The sequence below is a fragment of the Podarcis liolepis genome, assembly GCF_965112155.1.
Source record: "Podarcis liolepis genome assembly, chromosome: 6".
NCBI lineage: Eukaryota > Metazoa > Chordata > Lepidosauria > Squamata > Lacertidae > Podarcis > Podarcis liolepis.
In genome coordinates, this window is record NC_139559.1 from 46,359,827 (window position 1) to 46,383,298 (window position 23,472).

A 23,472-nucleotide genomic window follows, 5' to 3' on the forward strand; every position below is an offset into this window, starting at 1 on the left:
AAAACTCAGATTTTGTTGGATATTGAGGTCAATATCTATGTTGATTTCCCATACATAGTTCACCCTTCAGCTTGTCCTGTGCCTAGAAAGCACAGATCCAAGTGGTTTTCTGTTTGCCCCACTGATTTCCCTGGGAAAACCAGCTCTTTAACACTGTATCAGAGTAAACATCAGTCCACGGACAACCCGATTGACATTTGTTCTGATTCAGCAGTTAGTATTGGGTTTTCCAAGGGGAAAGTGGCGAGACAAGCAGAAGTCTGAATGAGCCTTCTGTGTTTCATGAAGCCTCAAGAGATGTCTTGCTTTGTCATGTGTGACATTAAAAGCACACAAAAAAGATATGAATTCACAGGAAAACTTTAATGAGGTGGAAGAGCAGTTTATCAATCTGAAATATATACTACGAACACATCTGGTGGATTTGTAAGGGGAGCACAGGGGAAAGTGGGCAACAGCTATACAAAAGGAAGGAAGGAAGGAAGGAAGGAAGGAAGGAAGGAAGGAAGGAAGGAAGGAAGGAAGGAAGGAAGGAAGAGATTTTAAACAGTCCTGGTGGGTTACAAATAACAATCCTTAGTAGACCTTCTTCCTCCCAGCAAGCAAAGTGAAGAAGGGTGAAGTTGGCAGACTCAAAGCGACTCTGACAGTGTTTCCTCAGTTCACATTCTAACAAGGGTGGAAAGAAAGAAAAATGTTACAAAGGCATACCAGTGATCACTCTGAAGTTCCATTGTCACTGATATCCTACATTTGAATCCTACGTTCTCCTTGTGAGCTCACAGTCATCCTGAAGAATATTTGAGAATACTTATCAAAAGCAGAGCCAGCTCTAAGCTTGAAAGACCCCTTGGTAAAGGGCTCCTTGGTGGTCCCTTCCTCTGTCAGTGGTAGGTCTCCTTCAATGTTGGTGAGCTCTGGAAACAACAGCCATGGTGGATAGCAGTAACAGCTTCAATCAGTGCTGTGCGGTTGGAAGCTGCCATTTTGATTTCCAAAATATACCCAGTTGTTGTGGGGCATTGTGGGAAATTTAAATGGTGGCTCTCAATCCCAGTCACCTGGTGTTGAGCAGAGCACCAGACAAAAAGAGGGTGGGCATCAGTAGCTGGCCAGATGCCTGAAGATGCCATGTGCTAATGCCAGTCCATGTTCACCCAGACAGTTTTATAGCCTAGCAGTAATTTAAACTTGGGTTTTTTACACACTAGCCACTGCTCCACACTGGTCCTTTATCTTACCCTACCCTCTTCTCCCTGCTAATGCAGACATGTAAGATGATGCTCCATTAATTAATAGCCAAGAAAAAACTCAAGGAGCTCAGTCCATTGTCCTGACTGCTGATTGAAAGAAAACCCCAGTGAATTCAGCATCCATGAAGATCAAGGCATGACCCTTTCAGAGATTCAATTTACCATCTGCAAGTAAAGTTGTTGTCTACATTCACAGTTACAGTTGATGAGGTTGGGGTTGTGGACTTTCCCCCTCCCCGATAAAGGTTATTTGTCTGCAACAGATGTATCGCATGCAGAAATTCAACAGGTGCCATCCTTGATGGCATGGCAATGAAGTAGTGCTCAGAAGCCGCAGCTGTTGAATTTCTGCCCATCATGTAGCAGTTAAAAGCTCAGAGCCTCTGTCAGGAGGGAAATGGAGGTGATTCCTGGTTCGCCTGTGAGTACCATGATCCTGTCATTCTCACTAGAGAACTAGAAGAGGGGAGCCCTCTCTTTTGCTGGTTCAGCAAAAAAGACAATCCTATAGCACTTTAAAGACAAAAAGTTAGAAATGTTGGAAAGTGCTATGAGCCTCCATTCCCTCCCAGACTATATTAGCATCTACAACACCTTAGGCTGCTCCAGACTTCCAGCATCATTTCTTCCTGGACCTCTGAGTGCTGTCTCACAGTCACCAGCCCCTTCTCCATCTTCATTCTCAGGAAGCCTAGATTGCATTGGAGCAGGGAGAGACAAAGTTAGATTAGAAGCATTGCTAGCACTGATGGAACCTAGTAAAATCTTGACTGTTCTCATTTTACCAGTTAGGTCTTAAGTAGAGAGAGCTGGGGAAATTCTACAAGCTACAGAATAGCCAATGGCAGTGACCCCAAAATTGATATTGCAACCATCAGTTGCTTTAAATGTCTCATAAAGACATCTTCCTGCCTAGGTTTTCCTGGACCCTTAAGATTGGATCCTGTTTCTATTTGTAGAATCTCCAAAATTCCTGCTTTTACACATTTTGTATATCTGTTTTATTGGGTTTGTGTTGTGTTTTTGTTTTCATGATATTGTTTATTGTTTTTATGTTGTATACCACTCAGGGATTTAAAAAAAAAATATTAAGTTGTTTATAAATGCTCTTATTTAAATAAACAAATTTGACTGCCCTAAGGTCATAGCTTGGGTCAATGTCAGAATCTGAATAGCCATTCTCATTCCTTTCTCTAAAATCTGAATGCTATAAATAAAATAGCTTCTACAAAGTATACCAAGCAAAAGTCAGTCTCAGGGCTCCAACTATCACTGGCTTTATTTTAAAAACAACAAGAAGTTTATAACAGATTAAACTTCATGTGCAGCTTTCAAATTAATTTACTGCACTGCTCTCTAAAGGACAACTGTTATACTATTATGAATTGCCCTCAAAAGGATCCAGCACAGTACCTTATCAGTAGGTACTTCAATGCTCATTAAAACAGAGATGTAATGAGAGTTCAAGGTAATCATCTGTTCATCACATCTGTAGCACTTCTAGAGGCCAATTAAAGGCAGATTAAAGTTTATCCGGGTGATCAGTAATCAGTTGTTGTTCCTGTTCTTAAAGTTCTGTACCACTATTTATCCAACGATCACAGTGATCCAACCGTATTTTTTTAATTGCACAAAAGGTGGACCCCAAGTTTGTGAGAGGATCATCTGTTTGCTTTTTAACAGAAACAGAGCATTTATGAATGCTACTGTTGGTGTAGATCAATGTTATACTTAAAAGGAAATAGTTTTTAAAGATTTACAAAATGGTAAGTCATTGCTATGGGTAAGAGGAGAGTGGTGATGCCTTTAATTTCAATACACGTGGGATAGTTTTAATTTATATTATTGGGGGGGGGAGCTGAATTCCCACAGCAGTGCTTTTGAATAGGTCAACTGGATCCTCAGCAGTAACTGTGCATATTCTGTGTAAGAAAATAAATTTAGGAAGGCCTGAGGATGTCCTATTAAGTCCTTCACTTTTTCTGTAGTTCTATAATATATCATGGCTAGCCAGCCTTTGGCACAAGTGTTATAGGCAGCACAAATAAGAGAGGCTTAGGGCTATAGCATATTAATTATGAGCCACATTTTTCCTCCCTGCCCCCTGCTGCACAGCCAACTGCTCCCTGTTCCCCAGCTCAGCAGACTCACACAAAGGCACAGGATGAGGAATATGGAATGTGTACATACTAGGGTGGCACTCTCTAAGACTTTGGACTTCACCTATGGCATATTTGTCAAAAAGATTTGCCACCACCACGGTTGGTTTTTACTAAGATTTCTTTCACGTTCATACACATTTACACTTATATATTCAACACCAACAAATTGCAGATTTAAAATGTACAATCGTATATATCTAATTATAATCCTTACAGCAGATTAAGAAAGAGAAAGTATTTTTAAATACTCCATAAATTAAGGACTCTGTATCAGGGTGACTCACTATAAATTCTCCATTCCAAATTATTGCCCCTTAAACCAGGGTGTTTTCTTTTAATCCAAGTACTGTAATGCATTTTAATGCCTTTACAGCCACTATTGGATACAGTACACACTTTAGCCCGGTTAATTTGTTCTAAATTGGACAGTGACATCTAGTGGTCACATGTGGTACTATCCAAAGTTGTTCCCAGCACTCCACCTGACAATTCATTTTCATTTATCAACTCCAGTTGGCTTAGTGAAGAGCTGAAGAACCCTCTTTAGAATACAAATCTGGTGGTCCATCATTGTCCTAGCTGGAACCTCTGCTTAGGGGCCAGAGGCACCCCACAATCTTTTGTTGCTCATTCTCATTTGTTACATTCTACATTTCAACATCACATTGCACAAATTTTGGTATTTGGGGACCATCAATGTCTGACCACTCAATGAGTCTGACCACTCAATGTTTCAGAATTTGGGGGATGAAGAGCACCACAGAAAACTTACCCACAAGCACTGCAAACTGCAGAGGAATTTGATAGGGTGACATGAGGTCTGGGTGTTGCAATTCCATATACCATTAGATCATCTTCAACAACTGGTTGTACTGGAATATCCTGAAGATGGTGCATATATATATATATTTTTTAAAAAAAACATATTCAGAAGATGTGGCCAGATGAAATGGAATTTAGTTTTAATATCCAATTATAGAAAGGTTTCTGAAATTGCATAAATACCTGTATTATATTATTTCACAAGTGGACCAAGAATGTAATTTTGATTTTGAACAATTATGGATGTTTGAAATCTGATTCTATTGGGACTGCATGAGTGCAGTTCAATTTTATTGATATTAGTCATGGAGTGTTGCAAAAATGAAATGACCAAAAACTTGCAAGATTAAAACGGAAAGAAACAAGCATCTGACAGAAAGACATGCCTGCATAAGAAGGAAATCCTTCTTGTGGGAAGAAGCTCCATCGAAATTGGTGAGAATTATTTCTGAATAAACATGCTTTAGGACTGTTCTGCACGTTTCTGCGGAAGACCACTGTGTTTAGTATGTATGTTTAGCATGTATGTTTAGGATTGCAGCCTAACACAGCAACCCTATGCACCTATTACAATGGTACCTCAGGTTAAGAACTTAATCTGGAGGTCCGTTCTCAACCTGAAACTGTTCTTAACCTGAGGTACCACTTTAGCTAATGGGGCCTCCCGCTGCCGCACGATTTCTGTTCTTTTCTTAAAGCAAAGTTCTTAACCCAAGGTACTATTTCTGGGTTAGCGGAGTCTGTAACCTGAAGCGTCTGTAACCTGAAGTATCTGTAACCTAAGGTACCACTGTATGCTAAGGAAGAAGATGTGCCACTGCTCTGCCAGAAGAATGGCCACCAATATATCCTACATGTGTTCAACCCAGAAGGGGAGGGGGAAGTAAACAGCCGGAAAATATAAAACAGGATAAAAAGAGCAGACAGACACCCTGTGTGGGTGCACTGGTGGGAGTACCAGATTGGCTCCACCAATGTGCTGGCATAACACAGCCCCCCCCTTCACCTTGCCCCTCCCACTTCCAGTAAGTTTCAACAACTTCACTACCAGAAGGCCAGGTTTGTGGTGGGAATCTGAGGCGAGATACCCATGTACTGGAAGTTGTCCTCAGTTCCATCACCCCACAGGGCTATGTTAAGATGCAAAAATAGTTTACTGCTGTAGAAGATTAGACTTCAGTAATACAGTCCTTGGTGGCGATACAGAGATACAGATACAGTGAACTTTGCTTCAGGGTGAGAACAGAAACCGCGCAGTGGTGACGCAACTGCAGCAGGAGGCCCCATTAGCTAAAGTGGTGCTTCAGGTTAAGAACAGTTTCAGGTTAAGAACAGACCTCCAGAACGAATTACGGTAAATTCTTAACCTGAGGTACCACTGTACAGATACAGAAACAGATACAGATACAGATAAGGACAAAGTATCTCTGTTGCTCCAGCTTTAAGACATAACACAGACTCCAACTCACAGAAAGGCTCACTGACTGACTAATGAGCTGACGTGCCTTGCTCACTTATATAGACAGCACTGGGTCACAGCCATAACAACCAGCTTTGCTGACCTTGCCCCTGCTTGCTTATCTCATACACAAGGTGATTTGTGCCCATGAAGGAAATTAACCCTTTCCTCCATGCCCAGTTCCTCTGAGTAGACCTGGTTAGGCTTGTGCTAAGTCTTGTGGGCTGTTATATGAAACTTCCCCTTTCCCTCTGGTTGGAAAGCCAATGCGCCAAGCAGCAGAAGAGCTAAAATTACGACTAATTATGGTAACTGACTACTACCTACTGTAATTCTGCTGCAATACCCAGCTATGTAAGCACTCCCAATCATTAGGCACTAACGGTGTTGAGGGCAATGTATATGGTGCAAAAAGATGCTTATGAAGCCATTTCCATGTGGCTGCAAAACATGTTACTAAAAATAGGCATGATTAAGCCCTTTGCACAAGCGCTTGCTTATCTGTGTGGTAAGGATTGAAAGAGAAACATGTGCAAAAGCCATTGCTTTGGCTGGAGCTACTTGCTGTTTTTATGGGCAGAGGCGTTGTGTTGGTACAGTGGTTGAGAAAACAGGCAGTTGGGAAATCCCCCGTCTTCACCTCAGCTCTGAGGTGGCCTTAGGCATGCTACTGTCTTTCAGATCTTGCCCTCCACACCCACAATATGAGGGCATAAAGGTTGCCCTACTTTTCAGCATTATTGTAAGCTTACTGAGATAATGTATACAAAGCTATTTGAATGTTTAAAAGTGCTGTTTAGGTTTATTGTCATGTGATGCTGGCATGTAACAGCTGACTCACAGGCAGAAACTGACAGAACAGATTTTCTAAGCATGGTGATGGTAGCAATGAGAAATAGTTTCCACTCTTGATTTTTGCTTGCTTGGACTGAAACATGTCCAGGGCATTGTGGGAAAAGTAATATAAGGGATGTCACCAGTGACAGACTTTGGGCTTTCAAATTTCAGTGCCGCCCACTGCAACACCAAAATTTGGCACATGCACCTCATTGCCTCTCACCTTCTGTTCTAAGTCATGATTGTGGTGCCGCCTCCAGTGCCCTCTCAGTTCAGTGCCCAGTGTGGGCAAACCAGTTGTGCTCCTAAACCCACCACTGATGGCAACCAAATTGCAGTTACCAGAGCAATGCTCTTGAGGGGGCCTAAGGAAGACAGACTTAAGCACGCAGCTACCCAAGGAAGTCAGATGCTGGTGTTAAGTCTCTATCTTAGTTTTAGGACACTCAGCTGCTGATATGTCAACAACAACAACTCCAGTGTGAAACTAGAATTTCTCCAGTGTGTCTCCAGTGTGAAACTAGAATTTAAATTAATGCGGAGCTAATCAGTGTATTTGATTGCATTTGTTTAGGACTCAGTCTGACTCAAGGTCTCCCTTCCAATATGGGTGTTAAATTAGCACTGCTAAAATGAGGTCGCTCGGATTACATCCATACATTTGAACTCTGCATAGAAATGTCACATGCTGTACATCTCTTGCATTTCATGGTCTTTTATTCCACTGCTAATCAGTTGTCATCCCCCCACACCCGGGTATATATGTGCCAACAAATAATAGCACTTAATGCAGCTGATGAAGTGGGCTATTGCTGACTGCTGGCCCTGAATTATTTTGCCATACCCTATTTCAAGGGTTTCTTAAGTATCTCTAAGATGTCTGCTGTTATAATTTGACATTTATTGAGCACCACAAGATCACAGGCATGACAACTGTCCCTGTCTGGACAGTTTCTTGATGGAGGAGCTACCACTTGTAATATCAAGATATATCCTTGATATTTTCCATTTGCAAGTCAAGTATTGTTGCTTGCCATTTTGCTGATTATTGTCTTGATTGCTACTAGATCTACTGATTCCTACTGCTGTGTTGTTCCTTTTTCATTCTTAACATTTTCACCGGATGATAATAGCTATTGTGAGCTAGCTTGTGGGCTGATAGATGAAAAGGTGGGGTGTTATATTTAAACAAATAATAAAAATAAATATGTGGCACTGGCAGCTAGCATAGATACTCTCAAATCCCACCTATCTTTTGATTTTTAAGCAAAGCAAATTCACATTGCTTTCTAGAGGGGATTTTAGAGGCCAGCTCACAATGCAATTTTGCTCTTCTGATGGAAATCACATATTTATCCTTGCTTACGATATAAAAATGCCACTTTCAGAGAGGGAGGGGAAAAACCCCAAAACAACTCCCTGTTGCATATTTACCCCTTTAGAAGCAGGAAGCCACCGGCGCTGCTTGTACATATTGAGGAGTCTGTTCCATGGAGAGAGGTCTGCTTTTGGAGGTTCCCCTTCTTGTACATCTTCTGTTTAAAAGGAAAGCCACATCACCAACTCATGAAGTCTCTCCATATAACCAGGGTGGGTTGTAATGCCCTCTAAATCCAGCAGCAATTCAGCCACAGGGCTTGAGGCTGCACAGGCACCAGCTAAGGAATCGGGTCAAGAAGCAGGGCTCTGAACTGGCTGCTGCAGATCAGGAGACCACTATGCTTGAGGCTGTGAGACCGGAGTCTCCAGAAGAATCTCTTAGTCTACTAAAGCCTGTAGGGTCAGGGCCCAAATCCTCACAGCCACCTTCCCCTGAGTCTGAGAAAACAAATGCCTCCCATAGTACCTCTCCAGATCAGTGGTGTAAGATAAGATACATTACACTGGGGTGGGGTTTTGTTATGCTTGTAGTTATTTAACTTTTGATATGTTGTAAGCCACCTTGGGCATTGTTTTAACTTAGGAAAGGCGGCATACATATAGAATGATTGATTGATTGAATTTCCCCACAAGTGAGGAGAGCCTGGAGGAGGTAGTCTGGAAACATAAAACCAGGCATAGGCAAACTCGGCCCGCCAGATATTTTGGGACTACACTTCCCATCATCCCTGACCACTGGTCCTGTTAGCTGGGGTTCATGGGAGTCGTAGTCCTAAAACATCTGGAGGGCCGAGTTTGCCTATGCCTGCATAAAAGGCTTCAGCCTGCTCTCAACCTTTGTCAGTGAAATCTTCTCTCTCAGAGCTATCTGGACACCTGCAATGTTTGACCCACTGGACCAGCATCTACTGGTGTGAATACAGCCTCTGCGCAATATAATTCAATGGAATCACCTAATAAGAACTGCAGCTGTAGTTCTTACCCATCTTTAATGGGCCCTCTGACATAATACTGGGTGTTCCTGATTGTAAGGTTTGCCTCCTGCTTGCTTGAAATACATGTCTCAAACCTCAGACATCTGGTATTGAATAGTATGAAAACAATCAAGTCATGACAGCTGGGGGGTGGGGTAAAGGTACTGTTGGACAGCAGCTGCCATATGGGTGAGTGGGAATCTTCTTCCAGCCCTCACCTTTCAGTAGATGCTCTCTTTCCTCTTCAGCGCTACAGCCTTTAACATCAGTCATGGATCCAGCAGACATGGCAACTCCATCATCTGCACATAGGACCTGGGGAAATTCATCCCTAAAGTCAAACACACAATTATTGCATAGAAGAAGGGGACATCCACATCGATGCTTCATTCATCATTTTTTTTCTTCCCACCCTAATATCTACACCCAAACGCCACATCTTTATCAGCAATGATAATTGCTACATTGCCACAGACAGGTGGATTTACTGTAGTGAATAAAAGCAATGATGTTGAGGGGATTAAAATTTTAAGAGAGAATTTCCTGGGATGAGGCCTGTCTCTAAGTCAAGCCCTTTAGTTGACTGCATGAACAAAGCCTTCAGTCTGTATCTAAAAGACCCAGGTAGTTAGTCTCCATGATAATCTGTGGTTCGTAATAACAGATTATGGAAACCTCTTCACATGGAAATCTTACATTAAGAATTATTCATGGCAGCACTGCTTATGCAAATACCTCTACTTAAAATTGAATTATTAACCGTTAATGATTATTCATTATACACAGATGGGAGGTTTTAAGTGCAACTCTAGGATTGCAAATTTTGTTCTCAAAAATCCAGAAACCTCCAGCCAAGCGCTTCTGAGCATGTCCAGATCTCCATTTTCCTCTTAAGATGATGAAAGGGCTTTCCCCTCGAAAAACAACTTCAGAGTAAAATGTGTTGGAGGTGGAGCATGTGCAAAGTGGTTTGTTTTTTTGTAACAGAGATGTTCCTTTTTCTGTCCAAAGGCCTTACTTTCAGCCTGTCTCCATAGGATTTGAACAACCTGGAAGAAGGTAGCAGACAATCGCTCAGCTGAGGGGAAGAGTATTGAGTTCATCTGCAAGGCAGCAAAAGCAGATCTCCATCTAACAACAGAGTTCACATGGATTCATATTATTGTGCCTGCAGACACACAGATGTGCTAAATCAAGCTCTGCTGCATTTTTTCTGACTTTGCATCCTCTGCTGTTGGCAGCCAGTCTAAATGATAACAAGTCAGGCTTGTGAAATTCTGGTTGGCTGCCAACTGTTGTAACCCTTCCTTTCACATGCATTTTTATGGTTAACATCTCATACAGTGAACTTCAGTTAGCAAGGCAAAGCCCCACGTATCTCAACTCAGTGTGTGATAATCAACCTCATGGAAAGTTTAGCACAAAATTAAGTGTTCGGCCTTTTGAAGCCAAGAACAGACGGAACAGTCAATGAGCAATTCCATTCCTAATTAGTACCCATGTAATACAGCCAGAAGCCAATTAACCCAAGTGGTTTTTGTGAAGGGCTTTGCAATATTTGCCCATATATTTTCACACATTCCTGTATGGGAAGCAATCTGAACGGATGTTAAATCCTATTAGAAATAACTGAGTTTTACTCGAAGAGGATTTTAGTCATGTTCATTAATTTCAATGGGTCTACTCCAAGAAAAACTTAGCTGAATACCACCCTGAAAGTTTTAAACACTGTTCTGTGTGCTGAGACTTGGCCTCAGCGTTGGTGACACTCACTTTCCCACCGTCTCCCTGTCATCAGATTCTTCTTCCTTCTCTCCCGTGACAGGAACTTTCTCACATGGGTCCTTGGCCAAGCCACTTATCATGGGGTTAGCAAAGCCATCTGAGTCTCCCATCTCCATCCTAGCCGAGTGAAATGAAGCAGGCAGTTTGTTCTCATTCGTAGGGGTAGTGTCTCCCAGACTTAATTCCTTCAGCAACGATAGCTCTTCAGGGCAGCTGCCCATCAACCCCCCACAGATCTCACTGGGAGAAGTCTTGGTGGCATCAGGCTCTTGGCCTGGCAAGGTTGCTTCAAGCCCATTTTCGGGCAGAGGAGAGTCCAGGAGTTCACTCTTGGCATTATCTTCGTCTTTTGCCTTGGGTCTCTGCCCCTCTTGTGTGACATGCCTGCCGCTCCCAAAGAGGTTTCTGAAGAACTGGAGCACCCAGGGCCTGCTGGAAACAGAGGAAGCTGTGAGAGTATCCATCGGTTTTTGGTCTTCTGCAGGCTAACTCTGCTCTGGCACCCAAAGGTGGCTGCTCGTCTCAACAGATTGGAATCAGAGCTTCAAATTGAAAAGCCAACTGCTCAGAATCTTCTGAGGATTCTAGAATTCTTGGAAGGGGCGGAGCCACAAGAGAGATCACCCAGTGGTTTTGCAATCCAGAGTTCACCTTTTGCTCTCCTGGCTCAGCTAACAACAACAAATTAACAGATGGCCAGGAATGGAATAAGAGCTCTCTGGGGATAACTGTGCAGGTCTACAGCTCCAAACATTTTTATTATCTGTAAAAAGTCTCAGGGCACTGGGCCCAAGTTATAACTCTCAGAGCAAACCAGTAACATTTGAACAATGCTACAATCAGGGAAAGGTGGTTCAATTGAAACAGAGGAACCTGCCTTATACCAGATGAGGCTATTTGTCCATCTAGCCTAATAGTGTCCGTTCTTACTGGCAGTGGCTCGCGCTAACTGCAAGTACAGATGCTATGCATGTTAAATTATGCTGAGCATGTGCGTGTTTTGCAAAGATCAATGTGCTTCGATCCATTTCCAGCATTCAAACATGGTTAAAACAGAATTTCATTTTGTAGCCAAGACCAAACAGTGCTGGGTACAAAATATTTTGTCTCCTATGCAAAACAGTAACACGACTCACACTTTCAACTAGGACAGGAATAATTTATAATTGTGTTTTCTGGAAAACGTGCATTAGAACATAGAAAACTGCCCTATAACAAGTCAGACTCTTGGTCCACCTGGATCAGTATTGTCTACACTGACTGACAGCAGTTCTCCAGAATTTCAGAGAGGAGTGTCTCCCAAACCTACTAGGAAATGTCAGGGATTGAACCCAGGACCTTCTGCTTACACCCTGCAGATGAAAAATGGCAGTTCTTTTTAACCTGTATATTTTGCTCTAGGAGGCTTAGTTTGGTCAGAACTGAGTATACACTTCCAGAGTTAATGCTATGCTAAATACATTACTACTGTTAAATTAGCCATCATAGCTGCTAGAGGGCTGTGAAAATTTGTGTCCCGGGCTTTTTAGATTCAACTATACAGTGGTACCTCATTTTTTGAACAGCTTAGTTCACAAACAACATGGAATTTAAACGCTGCAAACCCGCAAGTAGGTGTTCCGGTTTGTGAACTTTGCCTCGGAAGTCGAACATGTTCCGTTTTGTGTCCTGAGCTTCCATTTTTACTGTTGTGCTGCTAATTTGCATCCCCCCATTGTAATTGCAGTGTTCTGAGAAGAGCTCCGCAGCCTAGCTGGTTTGAGGAGAGAGAGAGCTGCTTTGGGGGGGGGCGGAGAGAAAGGTCTGGCTTGGGGGGGGAGGAAAGAGAACTGTGCACCCGCCCACCCTGCCCCTATCACTGCCCCCTCGGGGGAAACAGCCTACTTGAAGTTGAACATGCCTGATCTACAATACTGTTTTATTTTATGGTACAGTGCAGTGGTACCTCTGGTTACATACTTAATTCGTTCTGGAGGTCCGTTCTTAACCTGAAACTGTTCTTAACCTGAAGCACCACTTTAGCTAATGGGGCCTCCTGCTGCCGCCACGCCACCAGAACACGATTTCTGTTCCTATCCTGAAGCAAAGTTCTTAACCCAAGGTAATATTTCTGGGTTAGCAGAGTCTGTAACCTGAAGCGTATGTGTCAGAGCTGCTTCCAGGTCCCAGCTCACAGAGGACCACGCTAGCCGGCAGTAATGTACAAAAGTCTTTATTGAGTTACAGTTTCCATTTCCAAGCCGCAGCGCGCAGCTCTACGTCTTAGAAGCTAGACCGGCGAAGCTCCGTCTGAGTCTCCGCCTCCTGTACACCAACTTAATACTCTAGCCTTACTCCACCTCTTCCGTCTTTCCTTCCTCCTCTGGGTCCCTCTGCCCCCCGTGGTCTCTTCCTTCCTGGACTCTTCTGACGCTGACCCCCCCCCCGGACTCTTCTCCCTCCTTGCGGCGGGCTTTAGGACCTGGCTCCCTATCCGGGCTGCTTACTGTGCCGCCTTCCTGTGCATTTGAACTTGGCGCGCGCGCCCAGCCTTCAACCTTCCTCTTGACCGTTTCCTCGCTCCCCGATGGAGGTGTGGCCAATCCTGACTCATGCCCTCCCGCTTGCCGCGAGCCGCCTGATCCCAATACCTGGGACCCCTCCCCCCTACTGCGCTCTGGTGGGGAAGCTGGTCCCGATTTCCAACTGCTGCTCTCTGAGTCCCCTCTGGTCCCTTCTTCCTGGGGTGTCCCCCTAGGCGCCCCCTTGCTCTGACCACTGGCGCCCCTTTCTGTGAATCTTCCGATTCACTGGAAAGACTCAGAGATCTCGGGCCGCTGTCATCGCTCATATTTCCTTCGGATTCCTCCCCCTCGCTCTCTGTTTCCTCCCTTTCCTGTGCCTCTGCTCCTGAACCCCTGACAGTATGTAACCTGAGGTACCACTGTACATTGATTATTGCTTTCGTTTTATCGGTCAGTGGTCTCATGAGGTAGTAAAATTCATGTTAAATTGCTGTTTTAGGGGTTTCAGGTGGTGAGTGTGCATAGGGTCCAAATCACAGGGCATCCATTTAGCTCACTGGGTGACCTTGGACCAGTCACTCCCTCTTAGCCTAACCTACCTCACAAGCTTGTTGTGAGGAGGGGGAGACTCACGTGTGCAAGCTTCAGCTCTTTGAAGGAAAGGTAAAAGGACCCCTGACCATTAGGTCCAGTCATGGCCGACTCTGGGGTTGCGGCGCTCATCCCGCTTTATTGGCCGAGGGAGCCGGCATGCAGCTTCCAGGTCATGTGGCCAGCATGACTAAGCCACTTCTGGCAAACCAGAGCAGCGCACGGAAACACTGTTTACCTTCCCGCCGGAGTGCTACCTATTTATCTACTTGCACATTGACATGCTTTCGAACTGCTAGGTTGGCAGGAGCAGGGACCGAGCAACGGGAGCTCACCCCGTCACAGGGATTCGAACCGCCGACCTTCTGATCGGCAAGTCATAGGTTCTGTGGTTTAACCCACAGCGCCACCCGCATCCCTTTTTGAAGGAAAAGTGGACTATAAATGAAATGAATGAATGAATGCTAAACGGCATGATGAGGATGAGGATGTCAAGTACCAAATGTTGGAATCCTGTGTCAGATCGCATTGCAACTCCTGTTGAGTAACATCTGACGCACCTATAACAAATATTTCACATCAACTTTCGCAGAGGTGGTTTTGCAGGAAATCTGGCGGAGGGGGTGGGTGGGAATAAACTCTTTCCGGACCTTTCTACCTCTGTCTCTCTCTTTTAATAATACTGTACAGTACATATTATATCTCGCGGCTACCAGGATGCAACCCTAGAGGGAGCTGCGTATCGGCCGCTTTGCCAGCTGCCTGCCGCCTTCCTTTCGCCTTCTCTCCTCTCGCCTCGCCCCTCCTCGCAGCGGAGGAAGCGGCCGAGAAGCAGCAGGAAGGCGGCCAGAGAAGGATGCGCTAGCAGCGGCGCCGCATCCCGAGCTCGCCGCGCAACCCCAGGAACAGCTCGCCGGAGGGAAGGGGCGCGGCGGGAAGGCGGGTGAGTGGAAGCAAGTCCGGGGCGGCGGGGGACATATCGGGGGCTGCAGGATGGACGGGGCGGCAAAAGGGTCCGGCGGGTGCTGCTGGCGCTGGGCGCCTGGTCCTCCTCGGAGCCGGAGGCGTTTATTCGCCGCGCCTCAGCCCAGCGGAAGGACATAATTCTCCAAAGGTCCCCGAGAGGCGGGAGAGCGAGGGACGAGGCCGCCGCCGTGTCCCCTGGCTTGGCGGTGGAGAGGGGCCGCGAGGGGAAAGGCCAGGGGCCGCGCTCCCGGGCCAGGTCGCTTCTCGGGAGTCGCACTGCTGGGCGCGCCACGCCAACGCGAAGAGTCGACCGGCGGTCTCGGCTGCGGCCGGCTAGCGGGGCGCGCGTGCGCGCATGGAGCTGAGCGAAAAATGCGGAGTCAGCAGCGCCTCGGGGAGCTGCTGCTGCAACTGCAGGGAAATGGAGCTGACTTCTCCGCCTGGCTTCCCCCCCCCCCCTTTCCCCTAGACGCGGCTACTTGAGATCTGGCAAGGTTTAAACATCCGGAATACGATCTCTCTCTCGCGCGCGCGGGTGTGTGTGTGGGTGTTCATCCACCGCATGCATGTGAGCTATCATTATTACTAGTACTATTTGCAGTTAAACAAGCTGTAGCTTACGGCCCCACAAAAATTTAAAGGGGGGAAAAAAACTGGATGTACATTTTATAAGATAAAAAACAAATAAAATAAAACCTACATACAGCAACAGTGTTTCGTGTTGTGTAGGCTCCTGTGATGTAAGTAAGGGGCCCCCCAATCATTTTAAGTTAAGAGCTTCATAATTATTTCACTATTAATATACTTCTTAATTGTATTTCAGTTCAACAATTACTTTGATAAAATACATATTTTGTGATGTTCAAATGGCTTTAGATTAAGATTACCAGATTTTTTTCCAATGAATCCGGGGACACTTTTCAACTTCAGTAGGAATGATAGGATTTTGTCAGGGTAAGGTAAAGGTAAAGGGACCCCTGACCTTTAGGTCCAGTCGTGACCGACTCTGGGGTTGCAGCACTCATCTCGCTTTATTGGCCGAGGGAGCCAGCGTACAGCTTCCAGGTCATGTGGCCAGCATGACTAAGCCACTTTTGGCAAACCAGAGCAGCGCACGGAAACGCCGTTTACCTTCCCGCCAGAGCGGTACCTATTTATCTACTTGCACTTTGACGTGCTTTCAAACTGCTAGGTTGGCAGGAGCAGGGACCGAGCAACGGGAGCTCACCCCGTCGTGGGAATTCAAACCGCTGACTTTCTGATCGGCAAGTCCTAGGCTCTGGGGTTTAACCCACAGCGCCACCCGCATCCCTTTTTTTGTCAGGGTACTTATTTGTAAATCCAGGGACTGTCCCCGGGAAATGGGGACGTCTGGTAACCTTACTTTAGATACCTATTAGATCCATAAATTACGATATAGCATATATTCAACACAAAAACCAGTGACAATTTGTAGTTGACAAAGGACAGCTGAACATATAAAGGGCCCCATTACCTTCAGTAGCATAGGGCCTCATCAAACCTAAATCTGGCCCTGCTGGCAAACCACAGCACCTCAAGTTATTCCAGAGTAATGATCAAGTGGGGATTTGACCCCTGGCCTTCCAGGTCTGACACTTGTAACCACTAAGTGCCTGGGTGTGATCCTGAGGATGCAGGATCTAGGAGAGGGTGCATCCTCCCCATTTTTCTAATGCCATTATATTAATGTGCCTCCGTGGCAGCTACATGAATGCTTTGTGTAGCACTGTCAACGTGCAAGAGGAACAAATGCTTCTCTTGCTCCACAGCTACAACTGGAGAGTTTGAATTGTGAGGTGGTTTAAGCTTTCTCTTGTGTTTCGCCGCCCTGCCCCCCCAATTGATCTGCAGCTGGTGGGGCAGGACCCACAGCTCAGTCTGACCCTAACGCTTGTCTTAACAGTGGCACTTTTATTGTGTGGATATGTAATAATAAACTGGGGGGGGGGAGGTCCCCAAGGTTGTTCTTTTCATGTTTTAAATGGCTGACTCCCTTGACCATAAACTTGAAAAAGTTACACATTCAGCCCCTTCTGCAACTGGCTCCTATGCATATTGATTACGGACAGTGCTTTTTTCTGGGGGGGACACAGGGGTACGCATACCCCTAAACATTTTGTGAATCTTTGTACTTTTTTCCATTTACTGTATTTATTTTCCCCGATTTGAACTATAAAATGGTGATTTTCTTGAGTCAAAATGAGAGTACCCCTAAATATTTTTTAAAGGAAAAAAAAACACTGATTACGGAACAGTTCATGAAGTGGTTCAATAGGTAATAATGTTTATAATTGGCCCTTTTGGTTTCAGTGGTACTTGCTGCCTAGAAGGTAACAAGGTGACTTCTTTTGAATGTGCATAGCTGCTACTGGATTTTTTAGGAACAACAAAACACAGCCTCCCAGAGTGGCTGGGGCAACCCAGTCACATGGGCGGGGTACAAATGATAACCTCCTCCTCCTCCTCCTCCTCCTTCTTCTTCCAGTTTAACACACAATTTGCACTTGAGAAGGGCGTTCTGCTCTGGTAGGCATTTTGAGTGATAATGTCAGATAAATATTCTGTGTTAACTAACTATGGTGTAAAGGTTTAAACTATGGTATAAAGTTCTGTACAGAAAAAGGTAGTGGGGGAAATCCTATTTGAATTGGGGGAACATTGAAGTTATTGGAAAAACCAAAGAAGAAATTGACTATTCAAATGAGCAGAAATTCCAAGAGAGGTTGGGATATAGGGAAATGGGCTATATATATATTCAAAATATAATATTAGTTCAAAACAAAAATGCAATTTTTTACATAGTGCCTTAAGGGTGCTTTTATATGACTCTTAATTGTATGAGGCTTGCATTTTTCTAAAGGGTTTTTTATGTTTATAGATACATTGTAATTGCATAGTGGCAAATAACACCCACACCCACCCACACACGACTTTACCAATGCCTTAGGCTGCATACACACCATCCATTTAAAGCATGCACACACTCCCCAGGAATCCTGGGAACTGTAGTTTATTAAAGGTGCTGGATGTTGTGGGTCTGTGAAGGGGTAAATTGCATTTCCCAGGATTCTTGTGTGGGGTAATGTGTTTTAAATGTATGGTATTTATGCAATCTTAATCTTCCCATGTGGTAACTGCGGTGTCCTCTAGGACAGTGTTTCCCAAACGTTTTTGGGCAACGGCACACCTGCTTACCGGAAAAAAATCTCGCGGCACACCACCATTAAAGCCCCGCCCCGTGACGTCAGCGCGCAGCGTCACGCGGGGGGGGGGACGCACAAAAGTGAACGTTTTTTCCCTTCCCCTTGCCGGGGTGGGAGGAGGCAGCAGAGCGAGGGACTGAGGGACGGCGGCAGCTGAGGCGGCGGCGGCTGTTGTGGTGGTGGCGGCGATAGCGGGCGGAGGAGGAGCCGTCGCCGGGAGTTGCTGCTGCTGCTGTTGCTGCTGCTGCCCGGACATGCCGGCCTCCTCCTCCTCCGCTGTCTCGCGCTCCTCCCTTTTGCGCGAGCTGCCCCGCCGCTCGGCACCACCACCGCGGAGCCGCCCCCGGCTCGACGCGGATCCTCGCCGCCGCCGCCTCTCGCCGCCCGACTCGCCCGCCTCCCTCCCACGGCACACCAGCCGGTGTCTCACGGCACAGTAGTGTGCCGCGGCACACCGGTTGGGAAACACTGCTCTAGGAGTTAGTGCACTGGTGGGATGGAGAGGATTGACATTCCTCAAATGTTCCTTAATGAACTTTGGTAAATTACATTTGTTCCCTAAACTTCAGCATGTATCTCTCACAGTGTGTATAGATGCCAAGCCAGTCATTTTTGATGGAAAAATAACACATACAGTGGTACCTCAGGTTACATACGCTTCAGGTTACAGACGCTTCAGATTACAGACTCCGCTAACCCAGAAATAGTACCTCGGGTTAAGAACTTTGCTTCAGGATGAGAACAGAAATCGTGCTCCGGCGGCGTGGCGGCAGCAGGAGGCCCCATTAGCTAAAGTGGTACCTCAGGTTAAGAACAGTTTCAGGTTAAGAATGGACCTCTGGAACAAATTAAGTACTTAACCCGGGGTACCACTGTATTGTCATTTGATAGTGATCACGTCTGATGTTTTTTGTTTTCCTTGTTAATGTTATTTATAGTGAAATATTGGAAGGAATTTCCCAGGAACTCAATGGGGTTCACTTTTGAGTAGACCTACCGGTATATAGGACTGAACCATTATAGGCCTCATCTCTGAAGTTTCTGTTTTGATTTTGCAAGAATCTCAGTCACGTGTATTTGCATAAAACAGAGACAAGATCTCACAGTACTACAGTGTATTATGGCGAAAACTTTCATGGGCTAGATGATGTTGTGAAAAGAATGTAAACAGTGAGATCAAATGGCAATGAAATGCAAACAGTACTATCTATGACAATTCCACTTCAGAGTAAATGTATGTCAAATAAGAGTAGTGATAATTCACATCAGCAGTAATAATGCAATCATTGATATTCATAGTGGGACAGAAAGCCCCAGTCCCTATTAAAGCAAAATATAATCGAATGGAAATTCTTGATAACTTGTAGTCAGTTTCATGCCGGAGTCTCTCTTTGTTTAAAAACAACTTTTCAGGGCAGCAGCAGAATGCCCTGAGCAGTTGAAATACAGTGGTGCCTTGGTTTACAAACTTAATCTGTTCTGAAAGTCCGTTCTTAAACCGAAACTGTTCTTAAACCGAGGCGTGCTTTCCCTAATGAGGCCTACCACTGCTGGTGCCCTTCTACTGTTGGGATTCCTTTTTTAGACCAAGGTAAAGTTCTCAAACCAGGACACTATTTCTGATTTTGCGGAGTTTGTAAACCGCATCGTTCTTAAACAGGACTCTTCTTAAACCGAGGTACCATTGTATTCTACTTCTTGCTGAATGTAAGATTTGTGCCAGGGTACTCTTATGTGTAGAGACTGGCCCAGTTGTCCATGTAGAATGCCGAAGGGTGGGGATGACATTATAGCATATATCAAGTTGGAAGATGAGTGCGGTCAATGAATCCTTGATGTGTGCCTTTCATGTAAGTTGCATTTAAGCTTTAATATAATTGTCACATGCTTTCTTTTTTTTTTTTTTTGCATTTCATTACCACTTGATCTCACTGTTTACTTTCTTCTTTGTATACCCAAGTACCTGCCAACTGAAGATAACAACTTTATGCATCTGATGAAGCAACAAGGCCTCATTGTTATGTTTGCTACAACAGACTGACATGTCTACCTCACTGGAAACTGTTACAATGAAATAATGCATTTTGCTATCAGGACTGGGTTGGGGTGGGCAGATTATTGCAAGGTTCTGAAATAGTTAATCGATTTATTTATGAAAATATTTATATGCCAATGTATCATAAAAATATATCACAGCCATTTACAACAATATAGAAACAGAAAACTAAGCCCTAAAAAGTTAAAAACAAAAAGAAATTAAAAACAAACACGATTGTGAGGGATGTAGTCTTAATTGCCTGCATAGGCCTGGTGGAATAGAAAGGTTTTCAGCAGGTGTTTAAAAATTGGCACAGAAGGCGCCCACTGTTACATCACCTTCTAGGATGCCAGTGTAATGTTTCTTCATAACTCTGAAGTTGGCATGTTTTAACAGTTTCCCAGCCCTCTTTTTAGTGGTGAATGGTTTTTCATAATTTAGTCAAAGGTAAGAGCACCTAGCAGGGACGCGGGTGGCGCTGTGGGTTAAACCACAGAGCCTAGGACTTGCCGATCAGAAGGTCAGCGGTTTGAATCCCTGCGACGGGGATGAGCTCCCATTGCTCGGTCCCTGCTCCTGCCAACCTAGCAGTTTGAAAGCACGTCAAAGTGCAAGTAGATAAATAGGTACTGCTCTGGCGGGAAGGTAAACGGCGTTTCCGTGCGTTGCTCTGGTTCACCAGAAGTGGCTTGGTCATGCTGGCCACATGACCCAGCTGTACGCCGGCTCCCTCGGCCAATAAAGCGAGATGAGCGCCACAACCCCAGAGTCGGCCATGACTGGACCTTTACCTTTTAAGAGCACCTAGCAGAAGTGGCCATGAAAATCAGTGAGAGGGTTCATGTTCTCTTCTATGTGTATCTCTACATATCACTGTAATTGAAATACATTATTATTACTAAATGTATTACTTGGTGTTCAACAGCAGGCTTCAGGGCAGATTGCAGCAATCTAAAATTCAGTATTGAAAGCAGTTGAAGCAAGTCACAGGAATAGGATTATTCCCCAAAATACATATCTCGGGTATCAAAGGCCAGGGCAAAGAGGTACATCTTTAGCATATCATCAAAGCTGTATAGTGAGGGTGCTAGAAGGGGTCAGCAACCGTTTTCAGCCATGGGCCAGTCCACCGTCCTCAGACCATGTGGTGGGCCGGACTATATTTTGGAAAAAAACACGAACAAATTCCTATGCCCCACAAATAGAGATGCATTTTAAATAAAAGCACACATTCTATTCATGTAAAAACACGCTGATTCCCGGACCATCTGCAGGCCAGATTGAGAAGGCAATTGGGCCGCATCTGGTCCCCGGGCCCTAAGTTGCCTACCTCTGTGCTAGATGCACCTTTTTGGGAAGGAATTCCACAGCCTATGAGCTCCCACAGAGAATGCCCTCTTTCAGCTTCTGAGGGTGGTGGAACTGCCAAGAGGAGTCCTGCTGATCTTAACACCCAAGAGGGAAGGAGGTGGTCTTTGGGATATTGTGACATGACCTTATTGACGTTGTTTCATCTGTGTGTATGGTGTATGAAGACAATTTTCTGTCCCAAGCGGCTCATCCAAGGCGGGTGAAATAACAGAGAAAGGAAATGGAAGTGAAGGCAGGGCTAAACGGGTGAAAGCTGTGCACCCCTTTCAAGACTCTGTGAATGTAAATGTCCTCTGTGTACAGTTACCAAGGCTTGTAGCTCTAGGTAAACCAAGCTCACTCAGAAGTAAGCTTGCTGAATTCAGTAGGGCCTATTCCCTAGTCCTGCAGTCTCTCATGGCTAACCTCCTAGGGGCCACATAGCAGTGATGGGCAGGGCTGGAGCAAGAGGTGAGATTCTTGCCCTCATATAGTAGACCATTCAACAAGTAGTTCAACAAGTCCAATCACAGAATGGCAACCCCGTGCTGCCACAATGGCAAGGGTAGCACACTAGAGAATATGAAAACGTTTTTCAAAGCTGTTTTTCAAAGATTGAACTGGATGAGATGTTCTTCAATAGGTCTTGAGTTGGCCTGTGAATACTTTCTTTATCCTGAGCAAACCGTTTTGTATGACTGGTTTTTCGGACTAATGAAGTATGTAGCGAAACCTGTAATATATCTGGAGAACAGGTCTCCTTTTGCCCACTTGCCTTCCTGTGATTGATCCATGCATACAGCTTTGTGTTTCCAACTCAAGACTTGTTGAACGGTTCATTTATCCAGTCTGTATAACGTTTATTGCACATGTAACTTGTTAAGATACAGTTGTACATTTATCCACCCCATGTTTACAGTATCTCCAGGCTTTGTTTTGCACATGGCACCTTAGTATGTTTGTTGCTTGAATGGTTACAAGTCTATCTCTAGTCTAGCTATTATTCTAGTAAATTTGGTTTTATACTTATAAGCCAGTTTGTGGTGTTGTTGTTTTGTTGCATGTTAACACTACAGACTAAAAGCCCTAACAGAGCAGAGGGGAAGGACCATGAGATGTGTTCCTCCTGCACACACAAGAAAAGGAAACAGATAAAAAAGTACAGTAAACCCAATGCCCCAATGGTGGCGAAACTTTTGACTGCACAGCAGCTCCCAGCATGAGCCACCACTTTGCAAAACTAGACTGTCTGATGTGCCACTTTCCCAAACTCACATTTTGTTAGGTTTGCGGTGATCTGATAATGCATATGGCAAGCAGTTCAACATGGCACAAGTTGGGACCCACCACACAGTCGCATTTAACCTTTCCCTTGAAGAGATAATTTTCTGGTTATCTGCCTTACTACATTTCATCCACGAGAAATATTGCTCCTTTATAAAGGACTGTTTGGAATCGACAGTTCAGGCCCTTCCATGCAATAAATCACTTTATGTGCGTAGCCAAGACTTGGGACATTCCAAACACACACTTAACTTCTGAGATTGTCTGGCTAGCTGTATGGCCTGAGAAAACTGGAATCCTTTTTTTAAAAGCAGCATTAAATTTGAATTCCAAGCTCTTTTGAGAATCCTATTTGACTTGCTTGTCTTCTCCATATAATTTCCTTGCAATTTGTAGCAAACCATTGATAGTACCTGTGATATACTGTGATAAAGTAGAGGTGGGGGGCAGGATAATACAGAGGCGTAACCAGGATTTTTGTTGGGGTACCAGGCCTTTTGTTGGGGGGGCAGAGCCTCAGTTAGCTATGTATTTTAATTGATTGGGGGTGGCCCAATGGCCTGCTTGCTTGTTTTAAGGAAGCATATATGCATTTCTTAGAAAAGGATTACCCACCAGAGGTGATTTGTCATTCTCTGCAAACACAGACCCCACAGACTGAACTTATGCTTGCAGGAAATGAATTTGAATGTGGCTAACTTGAGGTATTGATGGGATGTCTCAGTGGCTGTCTCTGCATATTGGAAAAATGAATCACCCTGAGCTGCTGGAACTCACATCTGCTCAGGGTTATTATCAACATCACTTAGCAGCTTCATATATTACCACTAAGATGCTGTTGTC

The 23,472-nt window shown here is 44.8% G+C and overlaps 2 protein-coding genes across 4 annotated transcripts in view; one reads left to right on the forward strand and one right to left on the reverse strand.

Annotated features, from left to right (window-relative positions):
- Positions 1-344: 344 nt before the first annotated feature.
- On the reverse strand, positions 345-11,234 carry LOC310709514 (uncharacterized protein). The gene is made up of 6 exons (XM_083509298.1): positions 10,661-11,234; positions 9,106-9,218; positions 7,968-8,068; positions 4,188-4,297; positions 1,848-1,944; positions 345-669 (listed from the first exon to the last, which is right to left on the reverse strand). Exons 1-6 carry the CDS (start codon positions 11,134-11,136, stop codon positions 658-660), a joined length of 909 nt encoding a protein of 302 aa, XP_083365424.1. The 5' UTR covers positions 11,137-11,234; the 3' UTR covers positions 345-657.
- A 3,223-nt stretch (positions 11,235-14,457) lies between these two features.
- Positions 14,458-23,472, forward strand: part of BAK1 (BCL2 antagonist/killer 1) — a 40,187-nt gene continuing 31,172 nt past the window's right edge. For 2 of the 3 annotated variants that reach the window (XR_014527560.1, XM_083509307.1), the window contains exon 1: positions 14,458-14,710. The gene's annotated coding sequence lies outside the window, so the exon portion shown is untranslated. The remainder of the gene's footprint in view (positions 14,711-23,472) is intronic. The other variant, XM_083509309.1, reaches the window with a different exon arrangement.